Genomic DNA, 22,453 nt, shown 5'->3' with positions numbered 1-22,453 from the left:
GACAAAGCCTTCAGAGGCTGTGTGAAAAAACAAATACTTTCTTTTAATGGGGATATACTACAGCACAAACATCATTTCTCTCTGTATAACAGTAGCGAGCAAACAGCAGCTTGGCCCCACAGGAGCCCTCCTGCCACAGCAGGGTGGGTGCAGCGCAATAAATTAATCTCTCTCCGGAAGGGAGCTTGAGCCGGTCAGATTCCTTCATGGTATTGGTGGCCGTCACTCTGAGCTGCCCTTTGCCTCCTGGGCTGGCCTCCGGCACGCTAAATCCCAGCTGGCCAGCGAGGGCTGGGGAGGCACCGCTCACCTTCCGCGGCTTGAGATGCGTTTCCCAGCTGCTGCGAGAGCCGAGAGAGCCAAGCGTGGAGGGACGGAGAGGGAGGCTTGGGGACAGGGGAGGGAACTGTCCCGGCAGGTCTCAGAGCTCCGACTGGAAGGAGAGAGAGGGAGAGAAGCAATGACAAGCTTTGAAGGGCAGACAAAATCAGGAGACAAACAGTTGCGTCCTTAAGGAGCTGGCCCAGCTCTTGCACGGGTCTGCGATTCCCCTCTCTGCAGAGCAACCGAGGGGGCTCTGACCCTTCCCCACCGCCCCCCGAAACCTGCGAGACAGAGACGTGCTGTTGGCAGCATGGCACTGACCCTCCGGACGGCGTAGATCCAGTTGAGGTAAGCACGGACGCTGGTGTAGACGCCGGGTGTGCTGGGGGTCCCGCAGCCCTGGCCCCAGCTGACAATGCCCACCACCTGCCAGTGCCTGCCCGCGTACTGCAGGGGTCCGCCGCTGTCCCCCTGCAGAGGACAAGCCGTCTGAGCCGGGGCTGAGCAGCCGCCCGCCCGCCCCCCAGCTTGTGGCCATTTGTAGAATCATAGAATGGTTTGGGTTGGAAGGGACCTTAAAGACCACCCCCCTGCCCTGGGCAGGGACACCTCCCACCAGCCCAGGTTGCTCCAAGCCCCGTCCAACCTGGCCTTGAACCCCTCCAGGGATGGGGCAGCCACAGCTTCTCTGGGCGACCTGGGCCAGGGGCTCACCACCCTCACAGCAAAGAATTTCTGCCTCAGATCTCATCTCAATCTCCCCTCTTTCAGTTTAAAACTGTTCCCCCCTCGTCCTGTAGCTCCCCTCCCTGCTCCAGAGTCCCTCCCCAGCTTTCCCGGAGCCCCTTTAGGGCCTGGAAGGGGCTGGAAGGTCTCCCCGGAGCCTTCTCTTCTGCGGGCTGAACCCCCCCAGCTCTCTCAGCCTGTCCTCACAGCAGAGGGGCTCCAGCCCTCCCAGCATCTTCCAGGAGATGAGCTCTTCCCTGAGAGGGGCTATTCCATTGATGGGTGCAGACCCCTCACCTGGCAGGTGTCCACCCCGCCTTGGGGCAGGCCAGCACACAGCATCTTCTCGGTGACCTCCCCGTGGTAGCCGGCCTTGTTGCAGCTCTCGTTGTCTATGAGTTTCACCTCCGCTTGCTGCAGGGTCTCCGACAGTTTGCCTGTGTGAAACGTGGCTGCTCAGAGGGGTCCCCCAGCAGCCCCGGGCCGGCAGGGAGCCCAGCGGCCCCGTCTCCCCCTGCGAGCGATGCTGGGGGGGACCTGTCCTGCTCACCGTGTTCCTGCGTGTAGCCCCAGCCTATCACCCAGAGGGACGTGCCTGGCTCCAGCTCCTCATCGAAATAGGGCAGGCAGATGGGCTTGCGTCGGTCTGGAAGGGAGAGGTGAGGCGCAGGAGGTGCCTGGGGAGGCTGGTGGGGAAGGTGGCCCTGGCCGGGCACCCAGCTGCCCGCTGTGCTCTCGGTGACACGTGGCCCCCTCCGCACCCCTGCTCGCTGCCTGGCAAGCTTTGCCTTGGCCAGCCCTTTCTCTGAGGAGGCGTGCGCCACGTCTCACCTGAGACCTGCAGGGGGGAGCGCAGCTTCACCAGGGCGATGTCATTGTCCTTGGGAGAGGCAGGCGTCGCCTCGGCCAGGAAGACCTTCTCCACGGCGAGGGTGGCGGTGCCCGAGAGGAGGTCGGAGCCGGCCTTCACGCGCCAGTTCTGAACGACGGGGTTGTTCCTGTGCACAGATGTGTCTGTAACTGCTCCCCGCTCTCCCCGGAGACAGGCAGCAAAGCCCTGCCTACGCCCTGCCCTGCTCGGCATCACTCAGCCGTGCTGGACCAAGGGGCACAAAGGCTCGGGCAAACGTGTTAGTTATGGGACATTTCAGCAACATGTGGCTTAAACCCAGGGGGACTCGAGGAGCCGAGCCTGGCACATCGGTGCTGGCTGGCGGGCATGCCGCAGCGGGGATGTCGCCCACTCACTTGAAGCAGTGGGCTGCCGTCAGGACCCATCGGGGGTCGATGATGCTCCCCCCGCAGATGTGCTCCTTCCTGTACTGCAAGCTGACCTGCCAGGGCCAAGTCTCGATGGCGGCCGGGCTCCCGCCCAGCACCCGTGGAGTCCTGATGCTGTCTCCGCAGTCCTCTGCCCGGCGGCAAAGCAAGACGTTAGCTGTGGTGGCGGGGAGAGGAAGAGCACCCACTCTGCCCTCCTCCGTCCGTGGGGGTGAGCGGGGACGGAGGCTCCCGCGCCTCCCAGGGAGGGGAGGGTGGCCCAGGTGCCTCACCCCCACGACGCTGCCTGCGTCACCCCTCTTGCGGGCCACCTGGCGCACCCCCTTTTGTCCTCTGTTTGCACATCGTCCCCAGGCTTGCCCATTGGGGCTCAGCCATTCCTCGCCTTCTCCAGCCCACCAGGTGGATTAGTTTAATCAGGGTAATTCATCAGCAAAAGTAAACCCATTCAGGCAGCTGGTTAAGCCTCTCTTAGGTGTTTCATTTCTGGGAGGTTTATACGGCCTTAACAGGAAGGTTAGCAGTAATTTTTCTCATGCGAACAGCGTGGGAACCGGGGAGGGCCAGGGCTTGGGCCAGAGCCCAGCTCTTGCGGCCACAGCGCAGCACCCGGGGCCGTGCTGGGAGCGAGGACCTGGGGTGGCACGGGGCCCTGCGCACCTGCAAGGTGCGAGCAGTGTCACCATACTCACTGGAACAAAAGAGCGAAACAGCCAGTCCAGAGAGGCATTTCCTGGAAGGAGGAGGAAAAAGGCTGGATTTGGCTGGGGAGAGGCTCTGGCTCGGGGGCCAGGCATGGCAGGCTCCCATGCAGGGTGAGGGACACGGCGGCCACCGCTGGACCACTCACCTGCCTGGCTCGGGCATCTGGAGGCTGCCATTGCTCAGCACGACCTCGCGGGGAGGCAGGGGTTGCCCTGCGCCCACCTCCACCTCCTGGAAAGTGGGGATGCTGAAAGATACGGGGGGGCACGGGTCAGGAAGCACAGCCTGGGGTGCACAGCCCCGGGGATGCTACCTGTGGGGCACAGGTGCTGGGACAGGCACTGGTGTCTAAGCACCTCCAGGAGCCTGAAAACTTGGGGGGTTTGGCCCAGACTGAGCCAAAGATGGTATAACCCAGTTCTAAAACTTTAGGGACTGGTGTTTTACAAATGGGTCCTAAATGTTTGCCCATGGCCAAGAGCTGGTCAGGTAGGGAGGAAGCAGGAGCTTAAGAAGGGAATGTGGACCCTGTGCCAGTGAGCAAAAGAAAGAGCCCGTAAAAAAAAAAGGGGGTTCCCTGGGACAGGGACCCATCTTCTCCCTAGTGCCCCCCTAACTTAATTCAACTTAACTCAAGATTTCTCCCTTAATCCAGGGCTGATACCAGACACACAGGGCTAGCAAGCTATTTCCCCACATCCCGGCTTTACCCAGCTTTAGCTGCATGCGACACTACAAACTTGCAGTGAGCTCAGGGCAGCAGCGGGAGGTGGGCACAGGTGGGTGTCGTGAAGCATCAGCCCAGCTGCAAGGAGCCAGCCCTGCCCACAGCTGTGCCGCATCCACTCCTCCGGCCAACTGCTGCTCTCCTGGGGCTTTAAAAGGGGAGCATGGAGCCATAGTTCCTTCCTCAGAAGAGCTCCATTGCAGTGAGGAGCTGGGCTGAGCTCTGGGCCTGCCCCAGGAGGGGCTGCTCTGGTGAGGTGAGTGCTGTTAGGAGCTGCAGGGCAGCCCTGCTGCTTGGGGGACTGTGAATAATGGGGGTGAGGTGAGGGGTGGGCGCAGGGCAGGGTGTCCGTGGGCTGGGGATGGAGCAGGGGACGCTGGGTACGGTTCTGTGCTCACATGGGGAGCTGCCAGGGCTTCCAGCACAGAGAGCAGCCAGCTCCTAGAGTGGCCCTGCGTGATGGGGATGGACTGGAACCATTAGTGCAGATCTCTGAGTGCTTCGTAAGTAAACAGAGCCCCACTCGGAAAGAGCTTTTACGGGAGAGGGAGAAATAAAGCAGGCGAGAGAGGCATGAGAAAGCAGCCACGTACCTCCAGTAGCCCATTTGCTCGCAGGCTGCTTTCGCCAGCACCGGGTTGAAGTGGTCATGGCAGACGCAGGACCAGGCTCCGGTGTTTCTGTTAAGCACCTGCAGGATGGATCTGTCTTTGGAAACACGAGCTGGAGACACACACAAAGTCAGCTTTGTCGCAGGTGACTTCAGCAGGTCGGAGGCTGTCTGCAGCAGCCCAGCCCCTCTGCAGCCTGAGCAGGCTGTCCCGCACTCACCCCCAGGTGGTGGCCCCTCAGGGACCCACTGGGGACAGTTGGCTTCGTCCTCGCCCTGCAGACAGTCCACCTGCCCGTCGCACACTTGCTGCAGCGGCACCAGCTTCAGGGGGTGTTTGCAGAAGAAGTAGTGGTAGTCCAGGTAAACCTTGACTGGAGGGAAAGGGGGAGCTCAGCGCTGAGCTGGTGCCGCTGGGCAGGCTTGGGGGCTCGCAAGAGGGTGGTAGAGCTGGTGCCGGCTAAGCCCTGGGTCCAGAGCTGTGTTTGCCGAGCTGTGGCAGGAGGAGGGGGGAGAGGAGAGCAGGAGCCGTACCCAGGAAGCCGACCGCGACCAGGCAGGCGAGGCTGAGCACCGCTGCCAGGACGGGGATGCCGATCCGCTTGAAGGACTCCAGCAGCGTGGAGGCTTTGCGTCTCGTGCTGGGACCTGCAACACGGAGGAGCGTGTCCTTGTGTCGCCAGGCCCAGCCCGGCAGCACCCGTGCCCCCGTCTCCCGTGTGGGTGTTACCTCTGCCATTCAGCCGCTCGGAGGCTAAATCCTGTGGACCAGAGGGGAAAACCAGTTACCGAGCTGAAAATTCAGCCAGAAAGCAGTTGGCGGGTGGGAAGGGTCCGTAGCAGCGTGGCCAGCCGGTGCCATGGCGATTCCCATGATCAGCCACCCCGGGGAGGGCAGCCCGGGGGAAGCAGAGGATGAGCTAAGCCTGGGCAGGCAGGGAGGCTGCTGTCTCTTTGGCTTGCCCGAGGCCCCCCAGGAGGATTAGCGGGGAAATTGCCCCAACCTACAGCTGAGGATGCTCTAGAGCTGCTGGGGACAGAGGCGGCAGCGGCAGGGGGTGGCGTGTCCTGGTGCAACAACACTTGTCTCTGCTGCAGCCTGGGATCACCGGCTCTGTTGTTCCTGTGGACACCACCTGCGCAATTCCAGTAACTGGCTATTAATGTTATAGAGTTACTGCCTTTTGTGCACCAGAGGCTTAAGAAGTCACAGGCATTATGAAAGAGGCACGTTCTGGTGCACCAAGAAACCCTGAGTCTAAATACACATGCCTGCAGGGCTCTGCCACCCGGACATGCCACGACAGGGGTTTATATTCTTCAGCTGGCCCAGGACGGGGTCAGAAGCCGGGTGGCACAGCTCAGGTCCTCCCCGACAGCCTGCCGGAGCCACCCGAGGAACCAGCCCAGCCTGGGAGAACCAGGGCTCTCGGGGCGGGGAGGGAGGGCTGTGCCGCTGCTAGGACACGCGGTAAACACAGCCGCGCTGGCAGGCAGCGCTGGGGCGAGGGATGAATAAGGCACTGAGCCCGCTTGATCTCTTCAGAATTATTTCCCTGTAGTAGCTTCTGGTACGAGAGATGCCTGCCCACAGTAGGAAAGGTCCGGTGAGCTGCAGCAGCCAGCTGTTGCCGCCGTCCTCGGTGGGCGGGTTGGTGCTGGGCAGAGATCAGAGCCCCTTTGGGGGGGTTTCAGGTGGACACCGTGCGTTTCGCTCGCCCTGTCTTGCAGCCACGCTTGTGCCGTGCTGCCGAGCTGCTTGCTGGCAGCCTGGGGTTTGAAAGCGTGCTCCTGCCCTGCCGAGGCTGCGGGAAGCAGCACACTTGCTTCTCCCTCGAATCCCCCTGCAGCCCCAAGTGAGCTCTTTTCCTTGGCTGTTTGCTTCTGGACTCTACCGCGACAGGTAAGACGAGCTTTTTTGCAGGGTCTGAACAGAGGTAAAGAAGATTAAAATCTCTGTAATAAACCCACAGATTCAGGAGAGTTTGGGCTTTAGAAGCCTTTGTTCCTTTGGCTGCCGAGCTTCGAGAGCAGCACACCTTTCTCTGGGCATCTGGAGATGATTGTATTCGTTGTCTCCAGTGGGAGCAGCGGCCGGGGCTCTGAAGAGCAGCGGTGAGGTGGGGTGCAGGATGTGGTAAGGCTGTAAAGGGGCCAAGGCTGGCAGGAGGGAATGGCGGAGCCCTCCCTCTCCAGGCCGCTGCGTTTGGGCATGTTTATCCGTGCACAAAGGCTCTACCAGCAGGACTTTACAGGCAAGTGCCAAGCGACTATTCGTGGGTTAACACGCAAAGATAGCTTGGATTTGACGTACTGCTAGCTCAGCCGTCGCTGCCCCTCGCCCAGCCGGGACATGTTGCCTCCCCATCGTGGCCCCGCTGCGTGTCTTGGGCTGCCAGTTTCGGGAACAAGAAGTGACTTGCGCAGGAGAGAACGGGGTCCTGCCCGGTGCTGGCGGGGCTGTGGGCATGTGGCTGCGCCCCAGCATGCTGCCGTCTGGCTCTTTTGAGGAAATGCCAGGGGTCTTCCTCCGAACAGCCGGGCTCCTCTTGCGTGGGCAAGTCGTGGCAAGCGCCCGGCCCCTGGATGGGCTCTGCACAGCCCCGCGGTCTTTCTGGCTCCTGTGGGGGGTCCCAGGTCCAAATCATCCTTCCCGGTGGCAAGGAGCAGGGGGACAGGGAAGGGAGCATGTCTCCTGGACCTCCCCTCTCAGCTGCCCTTCCCGAACAGCTTATCTGTGGTGCCTGCAGGAGCCCTGCGCGTTTTGTAACGCTTGCTCCTGAACGTCACCTCTGTTCTCCAGCCGAGGGCACGTGGGGCTGGTCCTTCCTCATGCTGACCTCTTGTGTCACCATGGGCCTGGGCTGAGCACGACCTGGATAATGGGATCCTAACGGTTTCCCTGTGGGAACGGTCCCAGGGCCCCGGCGCCATGGCTCCTCCAGGCTCCCCGGCACGGCCAAGGGGCACCGCGGTGGCAGAGCTGCCCGTACTTGTGCCATCACGTTGCCTGGTATCGGGCTCCTTTCCGACAGCCCTGTGCAGGTCTGGTGCGGACACAGGTGGGAGGGATGTTGCTGTGGTGCTGGCCATCTTCCCACATAGAGAAGGTATTGTCCGGTCTGTTTTTTTTTTTTTTTTCTTTGGTCCATGCCTGCTTGCTCTCAAATCCACGCTACAAGCAAGAGCTGCACTGGTTAAATTCAAAGCAAGGCAAGAGCCGTGCCAGCTCCTGCGTGGAGTGGAGGCACATGATTTCCTGGAGAACTCAAGGCTACCGTAACTAATTGAGCTGCCTTGCCGTATTCTCTGGAAGCAGGTTAATGTCGCTATGGCCGGTCCGCACTCCAGCTGTGCAAATGCCAGCCTGGGAGCCATGGACTCCCAACGAACTTCTGCACCGTGCCATCCGAGCTGGCTGGGGTAGCCAGGGGTGCCCTGGACTCCCGCCGTCTGCCCTCTGCAGCGTGTGGCCGAAGGGTGCTGTGATGCCCTGAGTAACTGCCAGCTGCTCCTGGATGAGGCAAGGTGGGATGTTCTGTGCAAACCCCAGCTTCAGAGGGTGCAGGGTGCTTGGACCCTGCGCTAACTCCTCGGCTGCGGGGGATTTAACCCACGGGTGCATGTTGCCCCCATGCAGGGGGGTGAGTTCCCCACCCCGGAGGAGATGATGTCCTGCTGTATCGCTGGTGGGGGGTTTTACGGTGCCCAGGGAGCTGGGCTGTACGAGGCTGCCTGCTGTTAAGGAAGCCTTTTCCTCCCAGGGAGGGACTGCATGCCAGGCTGGGGTTTGGCGGCCCTGGCTTTGCTTGCAAAAGGCATGAGGGGCAGGGGGGCTGGGCTCTTGCCCAGGCATTGCCCAAGAGCCAGCCCCTTCTCCTTCTCGGGGGGGAATTAAGATACTCCAGAAAGGCATATTCCCCTCGGCGAGCAGACTTGAGAGACACACTGCCGTACTTGTCTGCTTCCCAGTCTGGGAGAGGGCCAAGGCAAGCCGGAGAGAAATGTGGGAGCGAGAGCTCATGGGGATAGCCAAGCGCTGTCTCCGACAGCCGCGGCAGTGTGTTGAGAGAGATGGGTGCAATCGTTCCCTGCCTGGATGCTGCGGGGGGCTGGGGCCGGGCAGCAGCAGCTCCTTTGAGCCTGGGCTGCCTCGTCTGCCATCCTGGCACGCCTGGGCTGTGAGCGCAGGCAGCCGTGGGGTGCTGGGGTGGGGGCTGAGCGGTGGGCGAAGCGGTCGGTAACTCACCATGTTCATCCGGCTCCGGCGTGGTCCTCTGCCTGCAGAAACCCGGCAAATATCCTCCCGTCTGGGACTCTGTGGGTGCCCCGATGCCCAGGGAGCCCGGGCCGGCGATGCTCCCGTCGCCCCTGTGCCCGTGGTGCTCTGCCTGCGTTGTATTAACACTGGGGCAGGACCGCCCAAGCACTCCTTAAAACCCACAACGGGAGTTGTGAAACAGGATTTATGATTTGTATAGTAATATAACACCAGTCTATCAGCAGCACCATCACCCGCAATAATCTCTTGAGCATCTGCCACCAGAGGGTGACTCACCTGCGGGGCTGCTGTCACAAAATAGCTTATCAGGAGTGAACTGACTGACAGGGCAGGATTTTTTCTGCTCCTCTACTGATGATAAGAGGAACCACAGCCGTCCCGCTCTTTGTCCGTCTCTTCCGCGTTGCGATGGCTTGTTTTTAAACAGAGATTTTAGTAGGTGGAGGAGGAAAGGAGAAGAGTTTACGCATGAGGTTACCGGGCCATTATATGCTCCTGTCTCTCAGGTCACTCGGTCTGTGTGTCCCTGCGTAGCCCCGGGTCGCGGCTGGCAGCACCAGAGTGAAGTTAAGAGGAAAGCGAGCGGGTGCCCGTGGCAGGTTCCCTCTGGGGTTGCCATGCTGGTGTGCGGCTCTGCGGGAGTAGCTGATGTCCTGGGCAGGCTGTATGGAGTCCTTGCTCCCCAGCACGAGCAAGGTGCCCACCCCCTGCCCAGTGACTGTAACAGCAGGTGTCACAGCAAGCTGGGCAGGACAGAGGTTTGAGCGTGGCCGCTCCAGACTCCCTTACCTGCCCTCTGGGACAAAGCTCCCTCTCTCTCCCCGGCTTTTGCCCCTGCTGTGGTACAGCAGCAATGCTGACTGCTGGTTCCTGCCCCACTGGGATGCTCCTGGGCCTCTTATGGAGATTCACAGAGTCCCACTATCCATGTGGATGCGCTGGGCTCCGTGCTGAGGCTGGATCTGCACGTGGGGCAGTACGGTGTGAGTACGGGATGGCCATGCCCTTCTCCTGCACCCCACCCCCGTCACTTTGCAGAGCAGCTGCCCTGTGTTGATTGAGCTAATTGAGGGTTCACAAGATTGGGCTGGCAGGGGCGGGTGGGGAGAGGGGCTCTCTCAGCCCCCTGAGCCCTGTTTTGGGAAAGTGCTGAGCCTGTAGACAGGTGCTGAGGCTACTTGTGGAGCTCTGCATGTCTCTGACGCAGAGCTGGGCTACCTGTCTGGGAATAATCGCAGCTAAGAGCAGCGTGCTCTGCTGGGCAGGATGGGCATTTAGGGGTGCAGGAGCCACTTGCTCCAGCTGGGCAGCGGCCGGTGCAAGGAGCGGGCTGGGTCAGGCAGCCTGTGGGCTGGAAAGCCTGGCCTTGTGCAGACTCACGCTGGAAGCGGTGGGTGTGCGGGATTTGCTGAGCAGCTAATTACCTTCTCCTCCTCTTGTAATCAGGTTTTCCCGGTGCTTGGGGAGAGCTGCTGCTGCCAGGTGTGTGCACAGTGCCAGTGGGGAGACAGCGGAGCATCCTGGATGTGCAGCTCCTTGGCCAGGGAACCGTGCCATCGCTGTGCCAGCTCGACCCTGCCGCAGCCCCTCCGGGATCCTGGCATCCACATGTGTCTCTGCAGGTAAGGGACACCCTCCCCACACTTGCTGGTGAGGATCCAGCCCCCTCCGGAGGTGAGGGCACCTTGGAAGGCTGCAGCCTTGGCTGCTGCCCACAGCGTCCATGCAATGCCCAGAGACCGTGGGATGGAGGGTGGGCAGGTCCAGCTGCACGCATTGTGCAGGAGGGTGCCCAGTGCTATTGTGGGAGCTTTCAGCTTGCAAACCGGTTTAAGAGGCTGTGCACAGCAGCAGAGAGTGGGGCAGAGAACTTGTGTCCCTGGTGTGCCACGGTGGATCCTGGCTGGGGCAGCAAAGGCTGTGTGGGCACCTGGTGCAGCGAGATCTTCTCTCCAGTGTTCCTGTCCCTTGTCAGGGAACAAAGCGTGGCTTTAAAGGCAAAAGCAGTTCAAGAGCTGGGTGCTATCGGGCCAGCAGGGATCAAGCAGAGGCTCTGGAGCGAGCTCAGTCCCATGGATCCAGCCCCACCTGCGCAGCTGCAGCCCTGTGCTGTGCCACAGAGACCCCCTCGAGGCATGGGCTGCCTTCCCAGGGCATCCTGCGGCCAACCCTGCTGCTGTGGAAGGGAGAGCAGCCTGGCAGCATCTGCGGGGCGGGAGGTGGCACGGCGAGGAGCAGCTCTTCCTCCTCTGAGGTTAAGCGAAGGCTTTGAGGAAGCAGCTGAGGTTTGCAGATGTTATGTCACAGCTCCGTGCGCCTCCGGGGCTTTGCTTCCTGGAGTGCGGCTGCGTTTCCAGCACATCACCCTTCCCTGGCCATGACGCAGGCTTCCAGGCACCCCAGCTCCGTCTAGGGTCAGGCAGGGGCCAGGCAGGGCTGGCCTGGGGCTCTGCGCAGCCACCAGCCTCCCTGAGCCACGTGGACACGCACCGTGTCTCTCTTCTCTCCGCTGCCCAGCAAGGAGCGGTCCCAGCCCCTCGGGCTCTGCAGTGTGCATCATCCCTTCTGCACCCCGCCTTTCCCCAGCCGGCGTCCCCGCGTGTCCCCGGCATCTCCCCTGGGTCTTGGTGCTGAGATGCTCGCTCCTGGGGAGGGCTGCTCGGGGGCTTGGCTCCTGCCCCGGCCGCTTGTGCTGGGGCAAGGCATTGTTGACAGCTGTGCCTGGCAAAGTGTGCACAAAGAGGAGGCTTCCGGGAGGGGAGGGATTTTGCCCCTGGCTGCCCAGTTTCCAAGCTGGTAATGGTTATCCCTGTTTGCTACCTTCTACCTGCAGCCACGAGACATGGCTTCCCCCTCTTTCTGCAAGCAGGCGGTGATTGCCACCTAACCCTGAGGCTTGGGGCTTTGAGAAGGTGATCCAATACAGCCGTAAGTGCATCCCACTGGGAGGTGTCTGTGACTGGGGGCAGAAAGTGGGGGGTGCCCTGTCACCCTGAGGTTCTGCCTTCCCTGTGTGTGCCCTCTCCCTGCACAGGGCCATAACCTTTGTGGGCACCCTCAAGCGCCCAAGCCTGGGCTCTGTGGGGGACCTTGCCGCCCTCCTGGCTGCTGCTCTTTCCCGGGAGGTGGCAGTCAGACGACACAGCCACTGGGGCACCTTGCCAGGCTGGACACCCATGTGTCCAGGGTTTCCCTGCTCCTCAGGCTCCCAGTGTTACCAGTTCAGCCTGTGCCAGGCTGCCTGTCCCTGCCAGCAGCAGCAGGGCAGAGCTGCCTGCATGGGCAGGCGTTGCATGTAGCCCATGCAGGCTGGGAGCAGCCATTCCGGGCTGGGGCATGGGCCATGTGCATCCATCGCATGAGGAGCGATGTCTGCCGGAGCTCCTCTGCTTTCTCCCCTAGGAACCAGTCGAACCGGCAGGTGAGGAGCGGTGCCTGGGCTCGCTGTGGCATGGGCGGTGAGGCGGCTGTGTCACCGGGAGAGGAGGGGACAGGCAGGACGTGCCGGGCTCCAGCACGCACTGGGCTCTGCTGCAGAAAATCCCAGCCTGGGCCAGCGTGAGAAGCTCCTGTGGCACGACACTGGGCGCCAGGAGATGGACCCCCGGGCAAGTGAGTAGGTGGCAGTTTTGGTAGAGTAGGGGCAGAGGTGGGGACGTTGTATAGCATGGGTAGTGGCTTGGTAACCTTCCCTTCCCCTCTGCTGTCTGCGGAGCTGGGGCTCGGGGCTTGGTGTGGCGCTGCCTCGAGCAGCGATGCTCAGAGGCATCTCACTGGGATGGAGGAATCGGCTCCTGAGAGTGTTGGGGCAGGGAGCACCTCCCACGCACAGCACGGGGACGGGCATAAGGGCGTCATCCTCCCACCGGCGGTAGGCGTGGGGAGAGGGCAGTTTCGGCAGCCGGCTGATTCAGGGAGGCTATTGCACCACGCTCCTGTCCCGCAGCTCCTGCTGCGTGAGTCACTCCTGCGGCAGACTCCCTGACCTCACCCACGCCGTCCTGCGCCGGGGCACGGGGTCCCGGGGCTCCTCCTCACCCCGGCCCAGCAGGAGCAGGGTGACTTGGCTTCCCACTTCTCCTGGTCTCCCGAGCCCTGCTGTGAGGGCCCAGCAGAAGGGAAGGGCAGGCTGGTCCCGCTCATCTGCGGCACAGCTTGGGAGCTGGCAGCGCGACGCTCTGCAGCTCCCCGGGTGTTTGCTGGCTCCTGTCAGGTAGAGCAAGTGCTGCGGGTTGCGGGACGACCCGGGAGGTTGCTCACTATGTAAACACCGTGACCACAGGGGAAATGTTCTCATTCCACCGGCATCTGTCTAAATTTAGCTGCTGTTAGGTCATCCTTTTCCTCTGCCTCCTCGCTCCCGGTGCTGCAAGGCACAGCACCCCATCCCTGTGCCGGGCGCTTGCCCCAGGCCCTCTGCAATGGCAGGGATGTGCTGCAGGGCTGGCCACACTCCAGGGCAGTGGCCAAACCCTGCTGTCCCCTCCTGGGCACAGCAGTCCCTAGAGCTGTGCCCACCGCCACCACACCTGTGTGGGCACACTGACTGGGCGGCTTAGTGGTCGGGGGGCCCCGTGGGGATGCTGGGGTGCAGGGGGGTGTGCAAGACGCTGTGCTGCATGTGCGATGGGCTCATGCTGGAGCCTGCTGTGACAGTGAAGAAGGGTCTGGGGTGACATTTGGGGGGAGGGGGTTGGGAGAGCAGGACCTGGCAGCAGCTGGAGAGAGGTGTGATGAGCAGCCCTGTGCTGTATGTGGCGCAGGATTTGCGCTGTGTAACAGGCAACCTGCAGACAGGCTGCTCGCCCTGACAAATGCGTCCTCTAGAGGGAACTGCCTGTCCAGAAATGGGTCTGTGCGGCTGCACAGGGACGGCAGCGGGACAGCCGGGGGTACGGCACTGCGGGAGGCAGCGCTGGGACAGCCAGCACCAGTGCCACAGCTAGGGCACCTTGCTGCTCCCCTGCACCTTCTCTGCTCGGCTGGGCGCTGCTGGGGCATGGCTGGGAAGATGCACCAGAGCTGCAGGGAGGTGACAGCCAGCAAGTGTCTCCTCGGCCCCAGGAGCGGCAGTAGCAGGGGATCCTGCTTATGGGGACTGTGGGCTCCTGTTTACAGCTGTTCCCTTCCCAGGTCACATCCCACTCCCCAGCTCACCTGGTGACCAAGATCACGAGTGTCCAGCGTGGGCCTTTGTGGGTAGCCAAAAATGTCCATGCCACAACACTCAGCAGCCTCACGGAGCTCAGTCCCCCCACGCCATAGAGACAGCACAGGGTGGAGGGAAGTGTCCCAGCCCCACAGCAGTTCTCTCCCCACCAGGATGCCCAGCCTCCTGGAGGCGTTTGTCTGCAGAGGCCTTTCTCCCTCTGTTTTACAGGGCAGGAGCACATCAACATGGTCGGGATTGTCTTGGGTGTTGGGCTGGCCTTGCTTATCCTGGTGCTTTTTGGCTACACCTTCGTCCGGTGGTACCAGAGGGGCCAATGCTGGTGCCGTGAGTACGGGCAGAGCCGGGGGGCAGGCAGCGGGAGGGCAGGGAGAGCTCAAAGGAAAAGGGCTGCAGGGCCTGGGATGTGGGGAGCACACCTGATATTTGCTGGTCCCCGGGGGCTGGGGAAACCCACGTGCAGGGTGGCTGTGGGGCAAGCTGGGGGCACGCAGGAGGAGGGGGATGCATGGTGATGTCCTGGCGTGGCTGGCCGTCCTGCCCATCCCCATGCCGCCACACAGTCACAGCAAATTGAAGGCACATTCCTGGCGCCGCACGGCTCTGACACCTCTCCTTGCCACCTCCCCAGGGCCCAACTTCGTCTTCAACCTCTACCACACCTGGTGAGTGAGACCATGCGAGGACCGAGGCGGGAGGTGGGGGCTCCCTTTGCGTGGGGCCGAGGTGTCGCAAACCCTCGCCAGTCCCAAACCCACTGAGCTCTGCTGTTTGCAGGCGCTGCCTGCCCGGGACAGAGATGCTCTGGGGAGCCCCAGCTGTCTGGGGACAGCCCCCATGCCACGGGCTATCGGGGGCTGGAGAGGGGGGGCAGGCAGCTCGCTGACATCTCTGCTGTCCCTGCAGCGGGCTGGGGACGGTGGCGGTGGAGCTGGTGCCACCTTTCAGCATCAGCGGCTTGCTGAGCGAGGCGGGGAGCGGCTACGTGCCTTTCCATGACCGGGGGCCGTGAGGCGGGCGCCAGGGCTGGCATGCAGGTAGGACATCCCCCTGCCCTTCCCTGCCTGGCGATGGCTGGTCCCCGGCCATGGATGTCCCCCAGCAGAGCCCACAGCCGCAGGGTAAGGGTGCCGTGCTCTGGAGGCTCCATGCTTCCTCATAGCCCCTGCTCATCGCAGCTTTCCCTGGGATAGTCCCAAGGTTTTTCCTGCAAAAGTCCTCCCCATGCCTGTGGGGCATCAGGGGCTTTCCCTGGGCTCGGGTTTTATTTCCCCCCGTGGCTCTGGTTTTGTGTTTCCTTCCCCACTGTCCTTGTCCTGGGGCTGGGTGTGTGGCTGGGGGGAAAGCGGCTGGGGGCTGGGGCCTTGCCTCCCCCCGCGCCACTTCCCCACCCTACCTCTCGCCCACCCTCCTGCGGCAACAGAAACAGCAACCAAAACCGGCCACGGGGGAATTCCTCTTTTCTTGCTTCTTTAAAAAGCAGCCCCTGAATACACTGGATTTCTACTGAAATTGAAACACTGCAGTTTCTGTTTTTTAAAAGAGCTTCTCCATTTGCTCCCCACAGCTGCGTTTCTCTTGCTGGCCCTCCCTGGCCACGGGCAGCGCTGGAAGGTGCCCAGGGCCGGCTGCCATCCCCGTGCTCTGGCTCAGCCTCCCCTTGCTTGAGCTGGAGGAAGAGCACGCTGCCTTATCCCAGGCTTCCTCAGCACATGATCCTGGAGAGAAAAGCTGCCTTCCCCACGGATCCCCATGGCTCAGCGACACTGGCCGACTCTGCGCCCAGGAGACCTTGGGCCGGGCTGTTGGTGGACAGGGCAGTGAGAGCACGGGGAGCCAGCTAAGAAGGATGGCAATGAGCCACAGGACTGGATGGCTGATTTTGTGCAATAGGGGAAAATGCCATAAGGAAATGAGACCGCTTCAGACTTCCCTCCTCGGTCAAATATCTGGACCAATGTGGAAATTTGTCCTCTGCATTGGTAGTGCAAGCAAACAACTCAGAAACTCCCCGTGGGCTTTCTCGTGGCAGCCGCCTCCAACCTCAGCACGGCGACTGGCCAGGGAAGTGCCTGGAGCACAGGAGCAGCCCAGAAAAGTTGCTGCGGCCCCCCCCGGCAGGTGGGGGCTTGGGACTGTTTCTTTGCAGACTGTTTTCTCAGCTGGAAAAGGAAGAGAAACTCGGGAGATCGCACGGCTGTGTGTAGGGAAACTGGTGAGGCCGGAGCGGAGAGCCCCAGTCTGCACCCCGAGCTGACGGCTGGCAGTGAGCCCCCTCCCTTCTCCTTTGCCGTGCTGCTCCTTGCAGGGTTCGAGCAGTGCTGGGGGCTCTGCGGCCCCCCCTTGCTGGAAATGGGTTGGAAATACTTGTACGGGACGGTGCTGGGGCAGGAAAGGTGTTTGCAGCCCCTTGCTGGGGCAGCCGGGGTGCGGTGCGAGGAGGAGAGGAGCCGAACGTCCTCCGTGCGTTAGGCTGTGACTTAGTTCAGGAAAATGTGAGCATGCGGGATTTTCAGAGAATCGGAGGGACCGTCTGTGCTCTCGGCTATCGAAGCCAAAGTGCATGGTGCATGGGTTTCTGGCAAACTCATCTGAGTTTCGTTGAAAGGAGAGCCCTGGCTGCTTGCGGAGGGGAGGGAAACGTCATTTCTGTCAGCCCCTGGATGCTGCCGGCTGGAGCCTTTCACAGTGAGCCGGAACTGGCAGCACCCGGCACTGCACGGGATCCGGCCGCAGAGCTTGACGTCAGGAGCATTTAAAAAGAAAAAGAAGTCATGCTTTGTTTTGATGACTCAGTTTTTTTTCAGAAGAAGCTGAAAAAAAAAGAAAGCAAAAAGCCCCAACCCCCAAAATACCCAGCGGCAGAAGGGATGGTGGAAGTGGAAAACGGAAAGGCAGGAGGATGCACGGGGCTGGCATCGCTGCAGCGGCCGGGGCCTCCGCCTGACGCAGCGAGCGCGGCTTCAGCGCGAGTCAGACGTAACAGGAGGAAACGCGGCGATACATCAACATCCTTTCTCCTGCCTGCAGTGATTCATGTTTTCACCCGAAAAAATGTACTGCCCGAGATGGGTTTCCATCAACAGTTCTAATGGGACTATCCCCTGTGAAGTTTCTTGGAAACTAAGTGACTTTTGGAAAAACTCTCCAGTGACCTGGCAGCAGCCAAGTGTAGTGCATGGTAAGTTGTTCCCATCTGGCACAGAAACTGTTCCCCTGCCCCCTGGTTTTGACTTGTTCCACTCTGCCCGGGAGACGCTCCTGTCCCTCCCCGGTGCCTGGTCCCCAGGAAGGAGGGGGGACGCGCAGCACGCCCAGTGCACCCCTGTGAAGTCGCCGCAAGCTGCCCAGGCCCTTTTCCCTGCCGCTGCTCCGGTGCGGGCTCCTACAACACAACCCTCGCCTGGGACAGCCACCCTGGGCCTCAGCTGAGTGTGAAGCTCCCACTTGGCTTGCTTGCTTTTCCTTTTGTTTGTTCCAGCTGCGGTGTGGAAAGACTCTTCCCCATGTGAGGCAAAGGCAAAGTTGCCCTTTGCTGCAGGGGAAAGTCCACATCTGAAAACAGAAAGCGCAGCTTGACCTCAGAAGGGGATGTACAGATGAATGGACCAAATAAATAACACCACATCCTTTCTGTATTTACAAATTAAATAGAATAAATAACATCTGTATGCAATAGTGGCAGAACATGGACCATAGTGTGGGCAGGGCTGCCCTGGCTCGTGCTAGGCTTGTGTGGCACGCGTCCTGCACCCCGTCGGAGGTAGCCAGCGTCCCGGGTCTCTGCCGTAGGGGCTGAAGGGTCTCTGTAGGGTCAGGAAAGTCCCTTGCTCCCTCCCAGTGAAGGAGCTCCACGCTCCCAGCAGCAGGATGGCTGACGTCAGGCTGCCTTTTGCTTTTGGTGTGTGTTGTGAAAGGTTTGGATGGCGTTGGAAGCGCGTACGTCAGCTGGAGGAGCCCTGTGCCTGCCTGTGGGAGGGGGAAGTGGGCAGGGGAAGCGCAGGGCTCCACGGGTCCTGAGCCCCGGGGCTGTATCCTCCACGCTGGGCCGCTGGGGAAGGTAGAGAAGGCAGGATCACCCTTTGGGAAACATCCTGGTGTGTATCCTTGGGCTTGGTGGCCAGAGAAGGGGGGATGAGCCCCCCCCAGCACAGCCCGTCCTCGTGCCTGTTAGCTTTATGCCAGAGGGTGGCTGGAGGGAAGGGACGGGGCACGCCGGGGGCTGGCCACGGTGGTACCAGAGCCAAAGCAGCCCCAGAGGTAGCCAAGCTGGTGCTTCTCGGGCGAGTCTCGGCCGGGGCACCGCTCAGGTTGATGCATTCGGGGGTCGGCGGTAGCTTATCGGAGTAGCTGCTCCCTGTGGTCAGTGGCTAGAAGAGGTAGTTGGGTCAGCGTGGGGGGCTGGCGCGCGCCCGCTCCCCAGCCCGGGGGTGTCTCACAGGCGGCTGTCCTTGCTGGCCCCGTTGAGAAGGCTCAGGGGGTTGATTTGACGCGTGAGCCACTCGTCGGTGCTGAGGCTGGAGACGAGGGGCAGCGTCCCCCAGAGGTCAGTGTTGAAGATGCTCAGGTCGAAGGGAGTTTTCAGGAGCTCGGGGACGGCTTTGGGGGCCAAGGGAGCACCTGGAGCCCCATAGCTCAGCAGAGTGGGGGCTTCGGGCCCCACCTGGCTGGAGAAGTCCCAGGCAGTGGGCTCCCGAGGGGCCCCCCATGCAGCAAGGTCCTGTGCGTGGCGACGGGGATGCTCGGGAGAGGACTGCTTCAAGTACCCTTTGGCCACAGCCAGCTCGGCGCACTCTACATCCAGCGCAATGTCAGCGCTGCCTGGGCCCTGTGAGGATCCTGCGCAGCCTGAGAAGAGCATCCCCTTGGCCGAGTCCTGCCTCGGCTCCACCGTGCCCTTGGACTGCTGCAGGTACCCACGGAACTCCACGTCTTGCTCGCTGTCCTGGCTGGTGTCAGGGGGGAGCCCGCGCTCCCCTCCCTGGGGCTGCCTGGTCTCGGCCGGGCTGACGTTCCCGCTGCCGGAGGAGCATGTGGGGCGAGGGCAGGGGCTCTCCAGGCCCACGCCGCTGTCGTCGCCGGTGGGCACCTGCTGCTTGTAGCCCTGGGGCTCGTGGCCCGAGGAGCAGCTCAGTTCCAAGGAGGAGGAGTTGTGCAGGCAAATGCCGCTGTCGGTGCTGGTGCAGCTGCTGTCTCTGCTCCCCGGCCCCAGCAGGCACAGCCGGTCCTCGGGCCGTGCTGGGAGCTTCCAGCCCTTCTCCGGGGACAGCTGGGCTGTGCCAGTGCTGCCGTTGTGGCCACTCTCCTGCTGGGGCTCCTTCTGGCACAGGAAGAGCTGCTGGACGGGGTCTGCGTCCTGGCTGCCCGAGGACGAGGACTCCTGCTCCACCCAGAGCGAGCTCTGCTTTATGAATGACTTCTGGGAAGGAGAGAAAAGAGGGGAGTGAGCCGTGCCTCGTCCCTGCTTGTTGCCTGCCTCCCCCAAGGGCTACCCAAGCCTGCAACCTCGTGCCGACCACAAAGGGTGCTGTCTTACCAGGACGGACGGAGGCCTCATGGGTTTCTTTATGTAGGTGCACACCAGCAGAGCCCCCAGGAGGCCCAAGAATGACATGGTGATGAAGGAGGAGCTGACGATGCCCAGGACAAGCTCTGCACTCCCTGCAAGAGAGGACGTGCCCAGGTGAGGCAGGAAAGGCAGAGCCCTCAGTGCACATAGCATGAAGGCACTGCAGCAGGGACACAGAGCAGCTGCCCTGGTGCGGACCCCCAGGGCCAGGAGGCTGAGGAGGATCCATGTCCCGCAAGGTCCCCCCCTTCCCTGGCTCTCCCATCACTTACTGTCTCTCTCACCGATGGTGATGCACTGCTCGTCGGTGCGTGTGGCATGGATGCACCGGCTGGCCACGTCGGGCTCCACGCTGATGCAGTACTCCGTGTCCCAGAAGAGGTTGCTGATGTTGAACTCCGGGACGGTCCGCACCACTTCATACTGCAATGACCAGAGCATGAGCTGGTACCCGAGAGCCCCCAGCCCCGCGCTTTCCTCCCGCCTCCTCCACTGTCCCCTGGGGGAAGTCCCCAGGGCGCTCAGCGATACAGCTAACAGCAGCGAGACCCAAAGTCCTGACAAGAGCTGGGGAACCTACCGCAATAAAAAGTTCAGAGAAATCTCTCTGTGATGTTGTGGCTGTGAGAAAGCTCAACATCAACTTTTACAGGAGGCTGTACTTTAAAAAATTTGCTTTTCAACTTGGGCAGTGCTGCGTGTGACAGATGGGGACAGCACGAGACCAGCAACTCATCTCACCGTTCGATTGTCCTGTGCCCTCCTGACGTAGACCCGGTAAAGCCTTGCGTGCTTCTGAATGTCCTCGTATCGCACAGTGAGGTTCCCCGCCCTGAGGAGCAGCTGCAGCTCCACGTGGACGGTGTTGCCCGACACAGAGAGGCTCTGGCCTGACAGGCGCAGGCTGGCTGGAAACAAGACGGTTGGAAGAGCACATTAGGACTTTCTCCTGTTTGCAGCAGTGGACTGAGCTGTGACTGTCCCTTGCTGCCGGTGCCACCTGTCCTAGGCTTGTCCCATCCCATCTCGGCCGCCCTGCAGGAAGGTACAAAGACACATCCCTGCTCTCGTCTGTCCCCAAGTTCTTCCCCAGCAGCTTGGCACCCTGACCTCTGCCATCCTCGAAGCCCCTGGCTGCGGGGTGGAGGCAGACGCCAGACCTACCTTCTTGTGGGGAGAAAGAGTTGGTCCTTTGCCACAGGGACGTCTGGTTTCCGGACACGGCCCTGACCCGTGCGTAGTAGCGCCGGGCAGGATCCAGGGTGTAGTACGTGAGGTCGCAGGAGCACTCTGAGATATTCATGCATCTCGGAATGTCTGTCCAGGAAAAATTTGTGCCGTAGCTGCAGGGAGAAGCGCCTGGGGTGAGAGCGGTGCTGACTGGTGCCAGGCACTCTCTCATCACCGCTGTTGGTGACCTTGGGCAGGGACCAAAACCCCCTGTCTCCCCATGGCTGTACTCACACTTTGTGCTGCACTTCGTAGCGGACATCATTGGAGGTGTTGTGTCCTGGCTCCCACTGCAGCAGGTGATGTGCCATTTCCGCAGCAAAGCGCACGTGCGTGGGGCTCGCCAGCTGCTCACCTGCGGGGCCGAAGGCCAGCGTTAGGTGAGGCTGCAGGGCATCCTGTCCTGTGCCATCCCCCTGCCACCCACAGGAGCAATTGCCTCCCCGATGGCTCGCCTGGAGCTTGCCCGCTCACCCGAAAAGCTGTAGGCTCAGCCCTGGCTCAAGGCTTTGCCCAGCCCTGTCCCTCTTCCGAGTCTCAGCATTTGCTCGTCCCCCTCTTTCCCTTCCTCTTGCTTCTGGGGAGAGCCCCGCTCAGCCTAGCCCAGCGGATCTCCCTGCTTTTCTGGCCCACGAAAGGATTGGAAGCCTGCTGTATTTGCATCCCTGATGGCCCCTGCTGTTTGCTAGCAGCTCTGTTTGGATTCAGCTTTCCTGTTTTGCTTATCTGCTGTCTGGAAGAAATAGACTTTTTCACACCTCCTGCCTGAATTTCGGTACTGTCACGTGCAGCAAAGCATCGCTAGATAACATCTGCCACCCATTCTGTGCTGGTTTCTTCGGCAGCCGCTCTCTGCCAGCAAACGCAAAGCCACCCGTGGGGAGGAGGGCTGTCAGCAGAGCGCTGACCGGGCCATCTCACCGCAACACGAGGCACCACGGTCCACGCTGGTGGAGGTAAGCAAGACTGATGCCCGAGGGCTAACACAGCCTTTAGGTTCCCAACCAGCGGAGAAAGGTTGAGTGGTGATCAGGGAGCCCTGGCCGTGTCCTGCTCCAAGCAGGCAGGAGCCAGTGGGTACCAGCAGCCTGAGCCCTGACCGGCCAGCAAAGGTGTCCGAGCTGAACCCCAAACCACCGCAGCTCCGATCGCTGCCTTCTCCCGTCTCCGTCCCCAGCCCGGTGATGGGATCTCGGGTGCAGAGAGGAGCAGAGCAGCCTGCTGGGAGCCATGGGGCTCAGACACGGCGAGCGGGGAGCTGAAAGCCAACACAGTGAGGGGCAGGAGAGACTCACCGTCCGTCCGCTGGGCGAGGAGCAGCGCCACGCACAGTGCCAGGGCTGCGGCGGAGGGGGCCATGCCGGCTCAGCATCCTCTGCGAGCACTGGGCTGGGTGAGCAGGGTGCCTGCCGAGCTCTGCTCTGGCAGGCTGCTGATCGCTTGTTTTTCCCCTGGGGGCTGGCTCAGTGACGTCTCGGAGGCGTTAGCGCAGCAGGAGGAAAGTAGCAGCGTCGTGACTTCCACTTTTCTTTACTGCCCACCCACTCACCCACAGCTAATCTCTCAGCCCAGCCTGGGCATTTCCTACAGGCAGCCTGAAAGGAAGAGCTCTGCGGGCTTTTCTGAACAAAGCGGTACACTGCTGAGAAAGGGAAAATAGGAGTCCATCATGTGTCTGCCATCGCTGTTTCATTATTAAATGAGATGTGAAAAGCACGGCACAGGGGCTGAGCGTTAGCACCGAGGATGGCCCATCTCAGGGACTTAACTGAGCATGGCACATGCCTGGCAGTGTCCCCTCGGGCCAGTGCCCTGTCCTGCCAGCGGCT

The 22,453-nt window shown here is 61.6% G+C and overlaps 3 protein-coding genes across 5 annotated transcripts; 1 reads left to right on the top strand and 2 right to left on the bottom strand.

The window, feature by feature from the left end:
• Nucleotides 1-421: 421 nt before the first annotated feature.
• TMPRSS4 (transmembrane serine protease 4) lies at nucleotides 422-8,732 on the bottom strand. The gene is made up of 13 exons (XM_054223272.1): nucleotides 8,623-8,732; nucleotides 5,104-5,134; nucleotides 4,908-5,021; nucleotides 4,595-4,747; nucleotides 4,357-4,486; nucleotides 3,182-3,283; nucleotides 3,024-3,064; nucleotides 2,299-2,461; nucleotides 1,882-2,048; nucleotides 1,601-1,696; nucleotides 1,348-1,487; nucleotides 583-795; nucleotides 422-433 (listed from the first exon to the last, which is right to left on the bottom strand). The coding sequence occupies exons 1-13, from the start codon at nucleotides 8,629-8,631 to the stop codon at nucleotides 422-424; spliced, it is 1,371 nt and encodes a 456-aa protein (XP_054079247.1). The 5' UTR covers nucleotides 8,632-8,732.
• SMIM35 (small integral membrane protein 35) lies at nucleotides 5,888-17,501 on the top strand. 2 transcript variants are annotated; one of them, XM_054222970.1, is made up of 8 exons: nucleotides 5,888-6,276; nucleotides 10,102-10,277; nucleotides 11,489-11,583; nucleotides 12,058-12,267; nucleotides 14,036-14,152; nucleotides 14,457-14,490; nucleotides 14,732-14,862; nucleotides 15,393-17,501. In XM_054222970.1, exons 4-7 carry the CDS (start codon nucleotides 12,252-12,254, stop codon nucleotides 14,835-14,837), a joined length of 273 nt encoding a protein of 90 aa, XP_054078945.1. In that variant the 5' UTR covers nucleotides 5,888-6,276; nucleotides 10,102-10,277; nucleotides 11,489-11,583; nucleotides 12,058-12,251; the 3' UTR covers nucleotides 14,838-14,862; nucleotides 15,393-17,501. The 2 variants fall into 2 exon arrangements, with proteins under 2 accessions (XP_054078945.1, XP_054078944.1); XM_054222969.1 differs by lacking the exons at nucleotides 5,888-6,276; nucleotides 10,102-10,277; nucleotides 11,489-11,583; nucleotides 14,732-14,862 and having other exon boundaries at nucleotides 12,106-12,271.
• Nucleotides 17,502-17,514: 13 nt separating this feature from the next.
• IL10RA (interleukin 10 receptor subunit alpha) lies at nucleotides 17,515-22,035 on the bottom strand. Of its 2 annotated transcripts, none has more exons than XM_054222949.1 (7): nucleotides 21,920-22,035; nucleotides 20,859-20,979; nucleotides 20,559-20,737; nucleotides 20,136-20,302; nucleotides 19,679-19,817; nucleotides 19,362-19,486; nucleotides 17,515-19,244 (listed from the first exon to the last, which is right to left on the bottom strand). In XM_054222949.1, exons 1-7 carry the CDS (start codon nucleotides 21,981-21,983, stop codon nucleotides 18,261-18,263), a joined length of 1,779 nt encoding a protein of 592 aa, XP_054078924.1. In that variant the 5' UTR covers nucleotides 21,984-22,035; the 3' UTR covers nucleotides 17,515-18,260. The 2 variants fall into 2 exon arrangements, with proteins under 2 accessions (XP_054078924.1, XP_054078923.1); XM_054222948.1 differs by having other exon boundaries at nucleotides 17,518-19,244; nucleotides 19,667-19,817.
• Nucleotides 22,036-22,453: the final 418 nt, after the last annotated feature.

This window comes from Rissa tridactyla, chromosome 17, assembly GCF_028500815.1.
Source record: "Rissa tridactyla isolate bRisTri1 chromosome 17, bRisTri1.patW.cur.20221130, whole genome shotgun sequence".
NCBI lineage: Eukaryota > Metazoa > Chordata > Aves > Charadriiformes > Laridae > Rissa > Rissa tridactyla.
This window is presented reverse-complemented; position numbering and strand designations above follow the sequence as displayed.

What these genes read in the sequence shown, in the direction of transcription:
- TMPRSS4 (XM_054223272.1), bottom strand. An exon ending in GGTCGCGGTCGGCTTCCTGG is followed by an intron (nt 4,748 to 4,907) that starts GTACGGCTCCTG and finishes CTTTCCCTCCAG; the next exon opens with TCAAGGTTTACCTGGACTAC. An exon ending in ACGGCAGCCCACTGCTTCAA is followed by an intron (nt 2,049 to 2,298) that starts GTGAGTGGGCGA and finishes ATCTGTGCACAG; the next exon opens with GAACAACCCCGTCGTTCAGA.
- SMIM35 (XM_054222969.1), top strand. Translation starts at nt 12,252, where the DNA reads ATGGACCCCCGGGCAAGTGA. An exon ending in GAGGGGCCAATGCTGGTGCC is followed by an intron (nt 14,153 to 14,456) that starts GTGAGTACGGGC and finishes CCACCTCCCCAG; the next exon opens with GGCCCAACTTCGTCTTCAAC. An exon ending in TTCAACCTCTACCACACCTG is followed by an intron (nt 14,491 to 15,392) that starts GTGAGTGAGACC and finishes TGCTCCCCACAG; the next exon opens with CTGCGTTTCTCTTGCTGGCC.
- IL10RA (XM_054222948.1), bottom strand. Translation starts at nt 21,983, where the DNA reads ATGGCCCCCTCCGCCGCAGCCCTGGCACTGTGCGTGGCGCTGCTCCTC. An exon ending in GGGCACAGGACAATCGAACG is followed by an intron (nt 19,818 to 20,135) that starts GTGAGATGAGTT and finishes TGGTCATTGCAG; the next exon opens with TATGAAGTGGTGCGGACCGT. An exon ending in CACCATCGGTGAGAGAGACA is followed by an intron (nt 19,487 to 19,666) that starts GTAAGTGATGGG and finishes CCTCTCTTGCAG; the next exon opens with GGAGTGCAGAGCTTGTCCTG.